This window comes from Hypanus sabinus, chromosome 10, assembly GCF_030144855.1.
Source record: "Hypanus sabinus isolate sHypSab1 chromosome 10, sHypSab1.hap1, whole genome shotgun sequence".
NCBI classification, from domain to species: domain Eukaryota; kingdom Metazoa; phylum Chordata; class Chondrichthyes; order Myliobatiformes; family Dasyatidae; genus Hypanus; species Hypanus sabinus.
Window position 1 is genome coordinate 88,750,478 of NC_082715.1, and position 16,001 is coordinate 88,766,478.

A 16,001-nucleotide genomic window follows, 5' to 3' on the forward strand; every position below is an offset into this window, starting at 1 on the left:
ATTAGGTAGAAGTAGAATAACTTCTGTAACTGGCCTTTGGTAAATTTTCACATCGCCTTGGTCGGTAGTCTTCAACTCGATCTTCCTGACATGTCCATCCCCACTAGGGTATGTAGCAGTGATTCTGGCCATTGGCCAGCTGTTGCGGGCAATTTGCTTGTCCCTGAGCAGTCTCCAGTGAGACCAGAATCAATTTGCCAGAGCGTGGACTTCTCTCCATTGCCTTGTGTACAAATCCTTGTCTGAGAAGTCTCCTGGTGGAGGGGGAGCTCCTGCCTTCTGCGTAAGGAGCATTGATGGTGAAAGTATGAAGGGGTTTTCTGAGTCAGAAAACACAGGTAGGAGTGGACGTGCGTTTATAATGGCTGTGACCTCTGCCATTAGGGTGCACAGTACCTCGTGGGTCAATCAGGTGCGTTGCTGCATCTCAGGTTTCCTTTTCAGGGTTTTTTGTAAGGACGTGAACTGCTTAACTGCCTGCTCTTTGTTATTTGGTGAGCACTGGCGTGGTTCTCTGAAAGGCAATGGGGCGATCCCATTCTTTGCTTCATCTCTGAAGACCTTGGTGTCCTTTGTTTTTAAGGAAATGGCATCTTGAGCTGATTGAGCAAGTTTATTACCATGCTCAGTTTGAGTGAAAACTGACTGACCCAGCATCTCGTCAGTTACTGTACGCTTGTTAACGTCTTGTTGTGCTTCCTTAATGCACGGGACACTTGTGCAGGGTTGAAAAATTGAATGGCGGCTACTCTCTAGCACACTGGTCTTGAGTTTGTTAACCGTCGGTTTGCGTACATTGCCAGGGCACACCCCTCCTATCACCACCCAGCCTAGATCCAGGCGTTGCACAAAGGGGGCGACGTGTGGTCCATTGACCTGCTGCCTAACCTTGTGCACCCAGAGAACATCTCTCCCTAATAGCAGCATTCATGAAAATGATTGACCTAGACAAGGCATAGGGATAATTAAAAGTACTGAAATTGGCAGGATATCACACAATCATTTCACACAAAGACCTAGATTGGGGCCATGCCCTTTCATGGAGTCTGTAAATGACACAGGTGATAGGAATTTACAAAAAGAGAGAGATGATAAAAGAGAAAACAACAAAGACAAGATGGTAAATAGTACAGATGGAGGTTGTAAATTGTAATAGTATTCATTTATTTTGCAAATAACAGAAACTGGCATACAAATTTCAATGCAGGAAAATGTGGAAACATGCATTTTTGTGTAAAAAGACAGAGATCATTGCTGGATTGTAAAATACCAGAGAAAGTGAAGGCCCAAATTTTCTTGGATACACAGAGGGATGAATCAGAATATAGTCAAACTCAACAGATGGTTGTTAACAGACAAAGTAGCTTTTTTTAGCAAGTGGGGAGGAGGAGGGAGTAAAAGTTAAGATGATAGTTAAACAAAGACGAGATGAGGTTCTAGAGCATAAATGCCTGCATGGACTGAGTGTGCTTTGAAAACTTAATTTGCTTTCAGTGTCATTATATTTCACTGATCATTAATTCTTCATATGGTGGTTTGAAGCTGGATGTGGTTTGGTTGCAGACATTTTGGGCTCATGTATGAGATTTCCAAAAGGACATTTTTCTTAGCACTAAATTCAGAAATGGCAAAGCTATTCCCAGCCCAGTAACCCACACAAACATCTGGATGGATGTATAAATCGGAAAAGCAATCCCAGTGAAGAGTAAAACTACAGCCTGACATAGTCACACTCTCAAAATCAGACCTCATTTGGCAAACTCATTCCTCACAGTCTCTGATATGTTCTGCCTCACAAGCTGGACAGACCCACCAGAGGGGGTAGCACTGTAGTATGTAGACAGAAAGGAGCAAATCTGAGAGTCCAAATCAACCACATGGCATCAGGACAAATATGGACAAGGATTGATTGGAGTTGTGATTGGCACCACTGTATTACCTTCATGCTCCTTTTTGTTGAACAAGTCTTGGAACAGACACTGAAAATAGCAAAGCCACAGAAAATACTCCAGATGGGAAATTTCGAAGTCCACTGCCAAAGATGTCTGAAGAACAGCTGCCAGACTGGGGCTGCAGCAAGCTCTACATAGACACACTGCATCAACAATTCAGGAAACATCTGGTAACATGCTAACGTTATTAAAATGGTGCCAATGAATGTTATATCAGTTATACCTACTGCCTCTACTGCTGGAATCAATCTGCTTTATCCAAAAAGACTCTCTTGTGACTCAACTAATTCTCCTTCAGAGTCAGAGGGCTGGAAGCTGCTTGATTTGATGCATTTATAACAGCCATAGAACAAGCACTAAACTGTCCAATGAACCATGCACTCGAGTAGGCTGCAGAAAGAACAACCTGTGAAATGTTAAAAGAGAAGTAAGTAGGGCCCTGATCCCAGGCTTGAATTAAGTCTGCGAGCCAGCTAAATTATGGAAGTGCCAATCCCTTGCAGCTGACACCACTCTGGAAGCTACACCAGATAATGAGTAATGTACACGAAATGCTGAGGGAACTCAACAGGCCAGGCAGCATCTATCGAAAGGAATAAATAGTCGACATTTAAGGCTGAGATCCTTCATCAGGACAAGAAAGGAAGGGGGAAGAAGCTAGAATAAGAAGGAGGGGTAGGGAAAGTAGTACAAGGTAGATGATATGTGAGGCCTGGTGAAGGAGTAGGTAGGAATTGGAGGATGTGGGATGATGTCAGAAGCCAGGAAATGATAGGTGGGAAAGGTAAAGGACTGAAGAAGTAGGGAATTTGATAGGAGAGGACAGTGGATGATGAGAGTAAGGGAAGAAGAAGGGACACCAGGGGTAAGAGATAGACAGGTAAGGAGAAAAGGTAAGAAGAGAATGGATGAAGAGAGAGGGAGGAAGTGGAAAATTTCCAGAAGTCAGAGAAAACTGAATTATTATTGTTCAAACTTTAATTACAAATTATCTTTTACATTCCATTTCTTCCAAATTCATAATAGGATTTTATATTTTATAACCTTCCCCAATCTCCTCCTATCAGCCCACTATTTCCTACCCACCTCCCAGTTCTCTTTCCTGCTTCCAGGACCTATATGAATAAATCTTAAAGCAAATGCAATTTTACTGCAAGGTACCAGTCTGGACTCACAACATGCCACTCCCATTCAAATGAGCTTCAGGTGTTAATATTAGGACTGTTTGAGGCCTATATGTTCCAGGACAGTGATCATGCAGTGTGCCTCCTTGTCTCACCAACAAACACAAGCCCACTCCTGGGCAATTGGCTTCATCTACTTTCAAAGTGGGTCTTTGTTTTATATGCGTTTCACTTAATCAACCTAGTCACGAGGTGTCATACTCATCCTGAGTTACAAAGGCAACCCCTACTGTATTACTCAGGATCAGAATCAGGTTTATTCTCACTGACAAATGTAGTAAAATTTGTTGTTCCGTGGCAGCGGTACAGTGCAAGATATAACAATTACTATTCCTTACAATTAAAAGAGTGTAAAAGAGGAGTGGTGAGGTTGTGTTCATGAGCTCATGAACCATTCAGAAATCTGTTGGCAGAGAAGAAGGAGCTGTCACTGAAATGTTGCATTTCAGGATCCTGTACCTCCTTCCTGGTGGTAGTAATGAAAAGAGAGCATGTCTGAGATGGTGAGGGCCCTTAATGACGGATGCCACCTTTTTGAGGAAACGCCTTTTGATGGTGGTGAGGCCTGTGCCTCTGATGAGTCTACCATCCTCTTTCAATATTACACCTTGGAGCCTCCATACCAGGCCGTGATAAAACCTGTCAAAATCCTCTCCTCTGTATATGTGTAGAAATTTGCTAGTGTTTGGTCAAATGCCAAATCTCATCAAACCAATGAGGTATAGCCACAGGTGTACCTTCTTCATGATTGCACCAGTATATTGGTTTCAGGATAGATCTTTTGAGATGTTAATGCCCAGGAACTTGAAGCTCCTGACTATTTGCTGAAAGCTCGATAGGGATTGGTGTGTGTTCTCCTGACTTCCTTTTCATGAAGGCCGCAATCAATACTTTGGTCTCGGTGAAGTTGAGTACAAGGTTGTTGTTGCAACGCCACTCACCCAACATTCTTTTGGGACCCCTCACCCACCTCCCCTCTCACCTGGTCTTACCTCTCATCCTCCAGCTGGTATTCCTATCCCTCCACCTACCATCTTATTCTGGCTTCCGCCTCTTGCCCTTCCAAGGTTTCAACCCAAAACATCAACTGTTTATTCCACTCCACAGATGTTGCCTGACTTGTTGAGTTTCTCCAGCTTTTTGTGTGCATTGCTCAAAATTGCCAGCAACTGCAGAATCTTTTGTGTTTATGATCAGCATCAGACAAGCCCCTTTGTAGATTCCTCATGAAACATGATGCTGTCATTGGGAAGGAGGTACAGGAGCCTTACATCCCATACCACCAGGTTCAGAAACAACTATTACCCTTCCATCATCAGGCTTCTGAACCGGTGTTGATAACTTCATTTGCCTCAACTCCAAACTGATTCCACAACCTGTGGACTCACTTTTAAGGACTCTACAACTCATTTTCTCAGTATTGTTATTAATTAATTTATTTATTACTATTATCTTTTTATTGTAGTTTGCACATTTTGTATTCTTTTGCACATTTTTTTAATAATTTTTTTAATTGAATTTTCAAATAGGTTACAGAAAGAAAAAAAATTGTCAACCCTTTCCCCCTCCCCTTAACTCCTCCCCCCTAACATATCCCTATAGAAAAAAATGAGAAGAAAAAAGAAAGAAAGAAAGAAAGAATGCCTGGATATCGGAAGATCCCCACATGCTCCATGAAGTTCATAATAGCTTTAATATGTGTATTTATTTCTTTCCCCAGATAACCAATAATTTTATCTTTGGAGCACCTATATATTTAATCCTATCTTTTGTAAATAAGGGCACCAAATTTTCAGAAATATTTCATATTTATCTCTTAAATTATAAGTAATTTTTTCAAGTGGAATGCAGCTGAAAATTTCATTCTTCCAACGATCTTTACTTAAGTATGAATCCGATTTCCAAGTAACTGCAATAGCCTTTTTGGCTACTGCCAATGCAATTTTTATGAATTCTTTCTGATATTTATTCAATTTGGATTTCGATTTTATCCCTTCAATATCACCTAGTAAAAATAATGTTGGATTATGTGGACGTTGTATTCCAATAATTTGTTCCAGTAAAACTCTTAAATTTGTCCAAAAAAGGTTGAATTTTAAAACAAGACCAAGTAGAGTGTAAAAAAGTACCAATTTCTTGATTACATCGGAAGCATTGATCAGATAAATTTGGGTTTAATTTATTTATTTTTTGTGGTGTAATATATAATTGATGTAAAAAATTATATTGCACTAGGCTTAGCTGGACATTTGTTGTATTTGTCATACTGTCAAGACATAGTCTTGACCAATTTTTTTCTTCAATTTTAATATTCAAATCAGTTTGACTTATGAATTCCTTGTTTAATTGCCTGCTTTTGAATCAAACTATACATACAAGAAATATTTTTTTTTAATTTTTCATTTTTGAATTAAAATTTCTATTTCATTAGGCTTCGGCAATAACATTGTTTGACCCAATTTATCTCTTAAATAAGCCCTTAATTGGAAATAACAAAAAAGAGTGTTGTTTGATATTTTATATTTATTCTTCAATTGATCAAATGACATTAATATACCTCATTCAAAACAATCTCCTATGTATCTAATCCCTTTTTGAAACCAGTTATATAAAAGTTGGTTATCCATAGTAAAAGGAATAAGTTTATTTTGAATTAAAGGTCTCTTTGCTAATAAAGATTTCTTTATCTCATCAACATTTATCTTATTCCATAAATCAATCAAATGTTTTAATATAGGAGATTCTTTCTTTTCCCATATCCATTTAGATTCCCACTTATATATAAAATCTTCTGGTATATTTTCTCCTATTTTATCTAGTTCTATTCTAATCCATGCCGGTTTATCTTCATCAAAAAAAGATGCAATAAATCTAAGTTGATTTGCTTTATAATAATTTTTAAAGTTTGGAAGTTGTAACCCTCCTAGGTCAAATTTCCATGTCAATTTTTCCAATGATATTCTTGACATCTTACCTTTCCAAAGGAACTTCCTCACACATTTATTAACCAATAACATTAGTAGGCAGATTAAATGCTGTAAAAATGAATGTATTCCCTAGATTACAATACTTATTCCAAACACTACCAATACAATTCTTTTGCACATTGATTATTTGTCAGCCTTTGTAGTTTTTGATTGATTCCATTGTGTTTCTTGGTTCTACTGTGAATGCCTGCAAGAAAATGAAGACTAATTATGCTCCTATGTCTCATGGTCTTATAGTATATGGTGACATATATGCACTTTGATAAAAAGTTTATTTTGAACTTTCAATATAGCACCAAGTGTTATATTTGGCAAAATAAAAGTGGTTCACAAGAAGATATAAAGGATCAAAAGCTTGCTCTAGGAGATAGGTTTTACATAACACATTAAAAAACAGCAAGAAGAACTTGTGGAGACTATTTCAAACTCAAGCGACAGAATCAGATTCTAAGGGTCAGTATCTCAGGGTAAGGAATCAGCCATTTCATGGAGACATTTCTTTTGAAGTCTTTTTCTCAGAAGCCTGTGCATGTTCAGTTCTTGGACTTGGATGATTTTTGGATACCAATGAGATCAAGGCAGCTGAGAATAAAGCTGAGAATAAGATTTGAACACCAAAGGAGGTTCAGTGCCTGGTGACCTTCTCCTCCTGTTCTTCTTCTCCTTCCTTATTTCATGATCCCCTCTCAGATTCCATCTTCTTCAGCCCTTTGCGTCTTATACCTATCATCATCCAGCTTCTCACAGTATGCCCATTTTCTCCCTCCTCCATCTACCTAACTTCCCGCTCTCACCTGGATTCACGTACCATCTATGGGCTTGTGCACCTCTTGCTTCCCTCCCACTCTTTTACTCTAGTTTCTGTCCTTTTTCTTTCCTATCCGGAGGAAGTGTCTCAGCCCAAAATAATGACTGTTCATTTACCTCCATAGGTGTTGCCTGACTTGCTGAATTCCTGCGACATTTTGTGTGTGTTACCCCTAAAGATACAAGTAATTTATCCTTGCAGATTCAATCCTTTACCTGTGCCTAATCAAGTCACTGCATTTGAGTGGTTATTGAATAACAAGCACATGGATATTCAAACAAAAAATTTTTTTAAACTACGCTCAGTTTTGAGGTTGCAAGTTTAATGAACAACTTTCTCCAAATCAATTACTTGTGATTCTCTTTCAGTGGCCAGCATTCACAAGCTGCCTGCAGCATCTGTCCTGACTGATATCAACTTCCCAATGAAAGGAAGGAAGGGAATGGTCGACTGGGCAAGGAACTCCGAAGACAAAATTATAATTCCAAAAAACATATTTGTACCCTCATCACCAGGTGAAGTTGTCATTTCTGGAATTGTTCTCTGCACATATAATTTAGCAATGCACCCAATAAGTCGAGGTGATATATTAAAGAGGGGGAATGGATTTTCCACTGTTCTTAATGTCATTGTCTCCACAGTATGCACCCTTGTTCCATGATTTTTGTAACTCTTAAGAAAGGCATCCCTCAGCACAAAGTCAATCTCCTGTTAATGTTCAAAGTGATATTTAACAAACCTGAGAAATTGGAGCCTAGAACGTAAGGGCATGGTTTAGGTCCTTTGTGCCATGATGCTGCGCCAAAGTTTTAACCAACTCCAAGATTAATCTAAAGTTTCCTACCGGCATAGTTTTCCAATTCTCTTATATCTATTTAACAGTCTCCTTAATATCTCTAGTGTCAATGCCTCTCCACCACCACTGGCAGTCCTTTCAATGCACCCACCACTCCCTCGTGTAAAGACATACCTCTGATGCCTCCCTATCCTTTACTCCAATCACTTTAAAATTACACCCTTGCATTAGTCATTTCCACTCTGAGAAAAGGGAGCTGGCTGACCACTCTATCAATGCCTCTTATCTTGTACACCTCTTATCATCTCACTTCCCATCTTCCTTCACTCCAACAAGAAACCTATCCTCATAAAACAAACTCTAATTAAGGCAGCATTCTGGTAAATTTCCTCTACACCCTCTCTAAAGCTTCCACATCCTTTCTATAATAAGGCGACTCAGACTGAACACAATACTCCAAGTGTGTTCTAACCAGAGATTTATAGAGCTACATTACTTTGCGGTTCTTGAACTTAATTACCCAATAATGAAGGCCTTCTTAGCTACCCTATCAACTTACATCGCAACTTTGAGAGAGATCTACTGATGTCAATCCTGATTCTGATCCAGATTCTGATCCAATTTCTGAAAATATATTCTAAAAGAAGTTAGATGGACATATCCAAGACAAAATTCATAAGGGCAATTGGAGATGTGGCAGGAGAGTGGGATCTTTTGGATAAGTAATTGAAAGAGCATAATAATCTGAATGTGAATGATTTTTTTTATTTTTCAGATTTGGATGAATCTTCTGTTTTTGTTCTTGGCACAATATTTTACAAAAATTTGGGACTTATTTTGCCCTCCCCAAGGTAAGGCACAGACTTTTCTTATTTGCCAGTCTTGTTGGCATTGTTTACACAAGTTCTGCTTGGTTTTCCCCGTTTGTGTTGACTTGCTCGGAGAATCAGAGAATCAACAAAAGAAGGTGTCTGAAATTTTACTTGCGTTTTCTCTTTCACTGTAAATCTTAGGCCACTAACCACTAAATCATTGACCGCTAATTCAAATAATCTGTTTGTGCAATTATTTTCCACAGATGTTATGAAGTTCAATATAATTACAAGTCTATTCTTTTGCACTGTGACTTATTTAATTTATGGTGGCCTTTTAATGACATTCCTTTATCTTTTGTTGTAATGTTTTCTTCATGATTTATCTCATGTTGAAGGTTCGCATCAACGCTTCTTTGAAGGACTTAACAAAATATTCCTTTAACAAGCAGCTGGACAAGTAGAACATTGCTCTAAAATACCAAATGCAGAAACAGGCAATGCTGACATTGCTACATACATAAAAAAGATGAAGGTGGAACAGGGCGTATAATTCACTTCAGTCTACTGTTCAGCAAACAAAATAAACTTAAGCTCAGAAGTGGTGCTTCTTTAAACAACAATGGAAACAGAAATTTGACCAATAAAAGCAGATTTTATAGACCATAAATGAGCAATGAGTGTAGGATGGCTGCATCTGAATTTCAGGTGCATTATATCAGTTTCAATCATTAACAGCAGTGCAGTCACAAAATTTGATAGGCAGGGAAATTATTTTGCTATCTCCAATTTGCCTAGCCATAGAATGTTCTTGTAAGGTCATATAGAAATGAGATACAAATTGTTCTTACTAGCTGTGGATTAAAGATTAAATTATAGATTAAAACTGTGGTTAAAAAATCAGAGTCATGATTGCATTGAATATGATGCAGAGGAGATTTGCAAAGATGTTGACGTGATGCTGTGATCTGCAACAACTCAGGCATCATCTGTGAAGGGAAAAACAGACTTAACATTTCAGTTTCAAGGTCCTTCATCAGAGATCTTGGGGTTCAAGTCCATGGCTCCCTGAAAGTGGAGCTGCAACTCTGCCATTTATGTTATGTATACATATGCAATCAGTGGCCACTTTATTAGTAGCTCAGACAATTAATAAAGTGCACATTGAGTGTATGTTCATGACATTCTACTGCTGTAGCCCATCCACTTCAAAGTTCAACATATTGCTCATTCAATGATGCTTCTTGACTCACCACTGTTGTAATGCATGGATATTTTAGTTACTGTCACTTTCCTGTCAGCTTGAATCAGTCTGACCGTCCTTCTCTGGCCTGTCTCATTAACAAGGGACTCATTGGATTTTTTTTTTGTTTTTCACACCATTCTTTGTAAATTCTAAGAGACTTGACCATGAAAATCCCAGGAGATCAGCAATTTCTGAAATACTGAAACCAACACATCTACCACCAACAAACATTCCATAGTCAAAGTCACTTAGGTCACATTTCTTCGATGTTGATCTGAACAATAACTGAACCTTTTGACCACATTTGCATTGAGTTGCTGACACATGATTGGCTGATTAGATGCATCTATTAACAAACAGATGCACCTAATACAGTTGCTACTAATTGTATATGACTTGGTTAAAAAAGTGGATGGGTTAGTCAGCAATTTTGCTGGCCATTAGTTCCTACAAAGCAAAACTAGTATCAGGAATGGCTGAGATGCCTCACTCTCAGATGAGCTCAATGCCTTTTTTTGCATGCTTTGAAAGGGTGAATAAAACTATATCTGTGTGAATCCCTGTAGCATCCAGTGATCCTGTGATCTCTGTCTCAGAGGCCAACATTTTTCAAGGGGGTGAACCCTTGCAAGACATCGGGTCTTGAAGCTGTACCTGATTTGGCTCTGACGACCTGTGCCAACCAACTGGCAGGAGTTTAAGGACATTTTCAATCTCTCACTGCTGCAGTTGGAGAATCCCACCTGCTTCAAAAGGGTAACAGCCATACTAATGCCCACGAAAAGTAGGGTGAGCTGCCTCAATGACCATCATCCAGACTAGCACATATATGTACTGTGATGAAGTTCTTCGAGAGGTTAGTCATGGCTAGAGTTAACTCCTGCATAAGCCACAGTAGGACTACAGCGGATGCAATCTCACTGGCACTCCAATCTGTCTTGGATCACCTGGACAATAGTAATAAAAACAGCAAGCTACTGTTTATTGACTACAACTCATGGTTCAACATAATCATACACTCAGTTCTAATCAACAAGCTGCAATACTTGGGCCTCTATCTTCTTCTGCAATTGTCATAGACGAGTACGTTCCTACAAAATCATTAATAGTCTTCCCTAACGAGAAGCCCTGGATGAACCATGAAATTCACAATCTCTTGAGGGCCATATCAGTGCATTCAGTTCTGACAACCAAGTTAAATGCAAGAGGTCCAGGTACAATTTCCGGAAAGCCATCTGACATGTGAAGAGGCAATTCTGCACAAAACTTGAATCACTAAAGGATGCTTGATAGGGTTTGATTGCTATCACTTCCAACAACATGAAACCAATGTGACATAGATGACAATAAGGCTTTAATGGGATGAGTTCAATGCATTTATGCTCACTTTGACCATCAAAACATGGCAGCACCTTCATGATCTCCCAAGTGGCTGGAGTGTTTACCAATGTCTTTAACCTTTCGCTTTGGCAGTAAAGGTTTCAATTATACTGGCAGCTAAGAAGAATGGGTTAACCTGCCTCAATGACTATCATCTAGTAGTAATTATATCCACTGTGATGAAGTGCTTTGAGAGGTTGGATGATGAAACATATCAAATTCTTAACTGAGAAGCAACTTGGGTTCACTCCAATTTGCCTATCATCACAAAAGGTAAATAGCAGATTCCACTTCACTGGCTCTTCACTCAATCCTGGGACATCTACACACTGACCATGTATACATGTCATTGACTACAGCTTGGCATACAATACTACTATCCTCGCAAAACTAATCAATAAGCTTCATCCTGGGCCTCAATACCTCCTTCTGCAAGTAGATCCTCAATTTCCTCATTTGCAGACTCCAGTCAGTTTACATTGGCAACATCTCCTCCACAATTTCCATCAGCCCAGGTGCTTTAAAAGGCTGTGTGCTTGGTCCCTGCTCTACTCACTTTATACTTATGACCATGAAGCTAAGCGCAGCTCCAATGCCATAATGAAGTTTGCCAAACTCAGCACTGTCTTTGGCCAAATCAAGAATTTTGACACATCAGCAGAAAGGAGGGAGATTGAAAATTTGGGTGAGTGGTGCCACAGCACCAACTTCTCACTTAGTATTAACAAGCTCAAGGAGATGATTATTGATTTCAAGAGAAAACAAGTGGTCCATGAGCCATTCCTCATTGGGGGACCAGAGGTGGAGAGGGTCAGCAACTATAAATTTGTCAGTGTTAGCATTTCGGAGAACCTGGTCTGGGTCCAGCACATAAGTGCTATTACCAAGAAAGCTTGGCAGCTCCTCTTCTTTCTTCGATGTTTATGTAGATTTGGCATGTCACCTAAAAGTTTGACAAGCTTCTATAGATGTGTGGTGCACAGTATATTGATTAATTGTATCGTGGTCTGGTATGGATACACCAATGCTCTTGTATGGAAAAGTATAAAAAAAAGTAGTGGATACAATTCAGTTCATCACAGCTGAAGCCCACCCCTCCATTGAGCACATCAACATGAAGCGCTGTTGCACAAAAGCAACATCCATCATCCAGGCCATGGTGTCTTCTTGCTTTTGCGTTCAGGAAGAAGGTACAGGAGCCTCAGGAAACACACAAGGGGATTACTATTTCCGTTTGGGCTGCAATGTTGTTCTATTGCGTTCATGAAAACAATGAAATTCCGTGCTGCTACCACCATCTGTTCCGGCACATCATGACAGCGTTTTTAGATTTCTCCGGTTACCCCATCCACACTGCTGTGCTCAAGCAGCATTTTCAAAATTGCACACTCTGGAGAGCGTTTCTGAAAATCTCTGTTTTTGGGGGTCGAAAACGCCATTTTAGTGTGGACGGAGGGTAAAAACAAAGAGAAAAAGCTTTGGTTATAGATTTATCTAGTGTAGTGTGGGCGTAGTCTGTGTCTATAGGTTGTGGGAACAGTTTTATGATGGGATGAGTGAATTTATCCCCTCTGTTCAAGAGCCTGATGGATGAGGGGTTATCGCTGTCCCTGAACCTTTCTTCTGGTTTAAGATAGTGCTTGTGAAACTTAGCAAATGCTTGCTGATTGCAAATAAAGTGTACAACAAAATACTCCATTAATTATACTTTTTTCAGTAAATGATCACTGCAAGCAATAGACTGTAAGCGTAGTGTCAGAGTTAAGATTTTGAGTCGCCAAAATGACCTGTGATTTTTGTGATGGGAACTGAAATTTAGAAGGTGCAGGACAGTTGCAGCATGGTGTGTTCAGGCTGAATCACGGTGGCAGGATCCAGGCCAGGGAGCAGGGAATGAGTCACCGTTTGGCTGGTGCAGACTTGGAGGCAATTCAATTCAGCAGAACCAAGATGAGGAGAGTGGAGGCAATGCAGAGTCATGGCAGCTGGGCCCAGACCCCGGCCTAAGAGTGAAGACAGATTCGAAGTTTGATTGACTTAAGCGCCAAGCCGAATAGGAAAATTTGGGTACAGTCCGAATTGTGGTGGTGGGGGAGTCGATCCAAGAGTGTATCAAAGTGGCAGGGCCTGGGTCCAAAAGCAAGGGGTGACCTGAGGTTTGAACAATTTACGTGCTATGCCAGATTGAAAAGGTCCGGGTGTCGGGGCCAGTTCAACAGCTGCTCAGCAAGGTGTACTCATCTTTGCACTGAACTGTGGCTGTGGCCTGCAACTATCACAGAGTAGACTCACTTTTGTAAACTTCAGATCTGAATCCTATTTGCTTACTTTTATTGTTTGCACATCTTTTTTCTCGGCACATTGGGTGTTTGATGGTCTTCTTTTGTTTTAATGGGTTCTATTGGGTTTCGTCGTTCTGTAACTGCCTATAAGAAGATAAATCTCAAGGCTGTATAAAGTATGCCTACTTTGATAATAAATGTCCTTTGAACTTTGAATCTGGTGGTGTGGGTCCTGAGGTTCCTGTACCATTTTTCTGTTACCCTTCAATTGTGGGCAAAATTCAGTGATGGAGCAAGTGAAGTTGGGTGAAGATTCAAGAGACTGTTGGCTGAGGGGTAACAGGAAGAAGGTTCAACATTGAGAAGAGAGCATGGCCTGGATGGTAGGGGTCCTTGATGATGGATGCTGCTTTTCTATGATAATACTCTGAGCAGATGAGTTCAGTGGTGGGGAGAGCTTTAGCTGTGATGGACTGAGCCATATCCACTATTTTTTGTATGCATTTCCATACAAGGACATTGGTGTTTCCATACCAAGCCCTGATGCAACACATCAATAAACTCTCCACCACACATCTATGATAGTATTGGATACAAAGCTGTAGTTGATGCAGAACACTCGGATGTATGCATCTTCACTGTTCAGCTGTTCCAGAGTTGAGTGAAAAGCCAATGAAATGGCATCTGCTGTGGATCCTTTGTGATGGTCGGCAAATTGGAGTGGATCCAAGTCAAGCAGGAGCTGATATGTTTCATCAACCACCTCTCAAAGCACTTCATCACAGTGGATGTAAGTGCTACTGGACAATAGTCATTGAGACAGATTACCATACTCTGCTTAGGCATCAGTACAATTGAAGCCTGCTTGAAGCAGGTGGGTACCTCAGACGGCTGAAGTGAGAGGTTAAAAATATTGGTGAACACTCTAGGCAGTTGATCATATAGGTTTTTGGTATTCGGCCAGGTACCCCATCTGGGCCGAATGCTTTCTCTGGGTTCACCTTCCTGAAGGATGCTCTCACGTTGACATCAGAGACTGAAATCAGAGAGTCATCGGGGCTGTGAGAGTTCATGGACTTTTCTCCATATTTTGATGGTTAAAATAATCATAGAAGGCATTGAGCTCTTCAAGGAGTGAAGCATTGTTGTCACCTACATCACATTGTAGGAGGTGATAGCATTCAAGCCCTGCCACAGCTGTCAAGCATCCTTCAGTGATTCAACTTTGGGCTGGAATTGTCACTTTGCCTGTGAGATGGCTTAATGCAGATTGTATCTGAACCTTTTGTACTTGACTTGTTCTGAATGTCATTGATCTGGCCCCCGCCAAATTGCAAATTTCATGCTTCTTCCAGTTCTTCAGGTTGAGAAAGATTCTGTATGATCTTGTGGGGGCACACTCATCTATGAATGTTTCTATAAAGTCTGTGACAGCCATGGTGCATTCATTCAGGTCCTCTGATAAGTTCTGGAACATGGCCCAGTCCACCAACTCAAAGCAATCCTGTAGCCGCTCCTCAGCCTCCCATGACCACCTCTCTGTTCTACTTCTCTCTGGAGCCTTGCTGTTTAATCTCTGCCTGTATGCATCTAAGAGAAGGACAACCAAGTGCTCAGATTTCCTGAAATGCGGTCTAGGTATGGAATGGTGGCATTCTGATTAGTGGCATAACAGTGATCAAATGTGTTGGGACTACTGGTGCTGGAGGTTATATGCTGAGGATAATTAGGTGGAGATTTCTTCAAACATGCCTGATTTTACTCGTCAAATATAATTTGAAATCATTGAAGTAGCTGTTTCTTCTTGGTCACATCAGCATTCAATATCAACTGCCTGATTAATGTCAGTGTAACGTGAACTGCAGTCAGGTCAGGATCACAGATGAGAACTCTTGGTAGGTAGACAGTCAGTACTTAATCGTCAGATATTCCAGGCCGGGGAGGCGAGAGTGTGACAAGACAATTACCTCTGAGCACCATGAATGGGTTGTCATGAAAAACAAATCCAACACTCCCCTCCCCCCCCCCAACATTTTGCCTTCTCAGAATCAACAGTCCAGTCCAGTCTATCATGTGTACCGAGAGGCCCCTTTGGGAGAAATTAACGTAATAAGAGTTCCTGCTAAGTATTACAAATGATGGTTGAGACAGAGATTTTGCACAAATGGGAAACCAAGGAATATGGGGAACAACAGGAAAGTGGAACTGAGAGCATGATTAGATTGGTGGGTGTGGGTTCGACTGTAACATTTAAGAGATGTTTGGATAAGTACATGGATGTGAGGAGTATGGAGGGCTATGGTCCAGCTGCGAGTCAATGGGATTAGGCAGAATAAATTTATCTAGATGGGCTGAAAGGCCTGTTTCTGTTGTAGTGCCCTGATCTTTCTGAATGGGGACGAGAGCTAGGGGAGACTGAGTGGTCTACTCCTAGTCCCATGTCTTCTGCTTCTCTCTATGCCATTTTTGCCTTGTGTTTGTTGGTGAAAGTACTTTTTACTTTAATTTAATGTTAAATCATCTCTTCTATTTAATATTTTAATATCACTTCTGT

The 16,001-nt window shown here is 40.3% G+C and overlaps 1 protein-coding gene across 1 annotated transcript in view; it reads left to right on the forward strand.

Moving 5' to 3' along the window:
• The window catches only part of adgrb3 (adhesion G protein-coupled receptor B3), a 771,743-nt gene that overhangs the window by 419,509 nt on the left and 336,233 nt on the right, over positions 1-16,001 (forward strand). The window contains exons 13-14 of the mRNA XM_059982287.1: positions 7,300-7,446; positions 8,503-8,578. Coding sequence (XP_059838270.1) covers positions 7,300-7,446; positions 8,503-8,578 — 223 coding nt within the window. The remainder of the gene's footprint in view (positions 1-7,299; positions 7,447-8,502; positions 8,579-16,001) is intronic.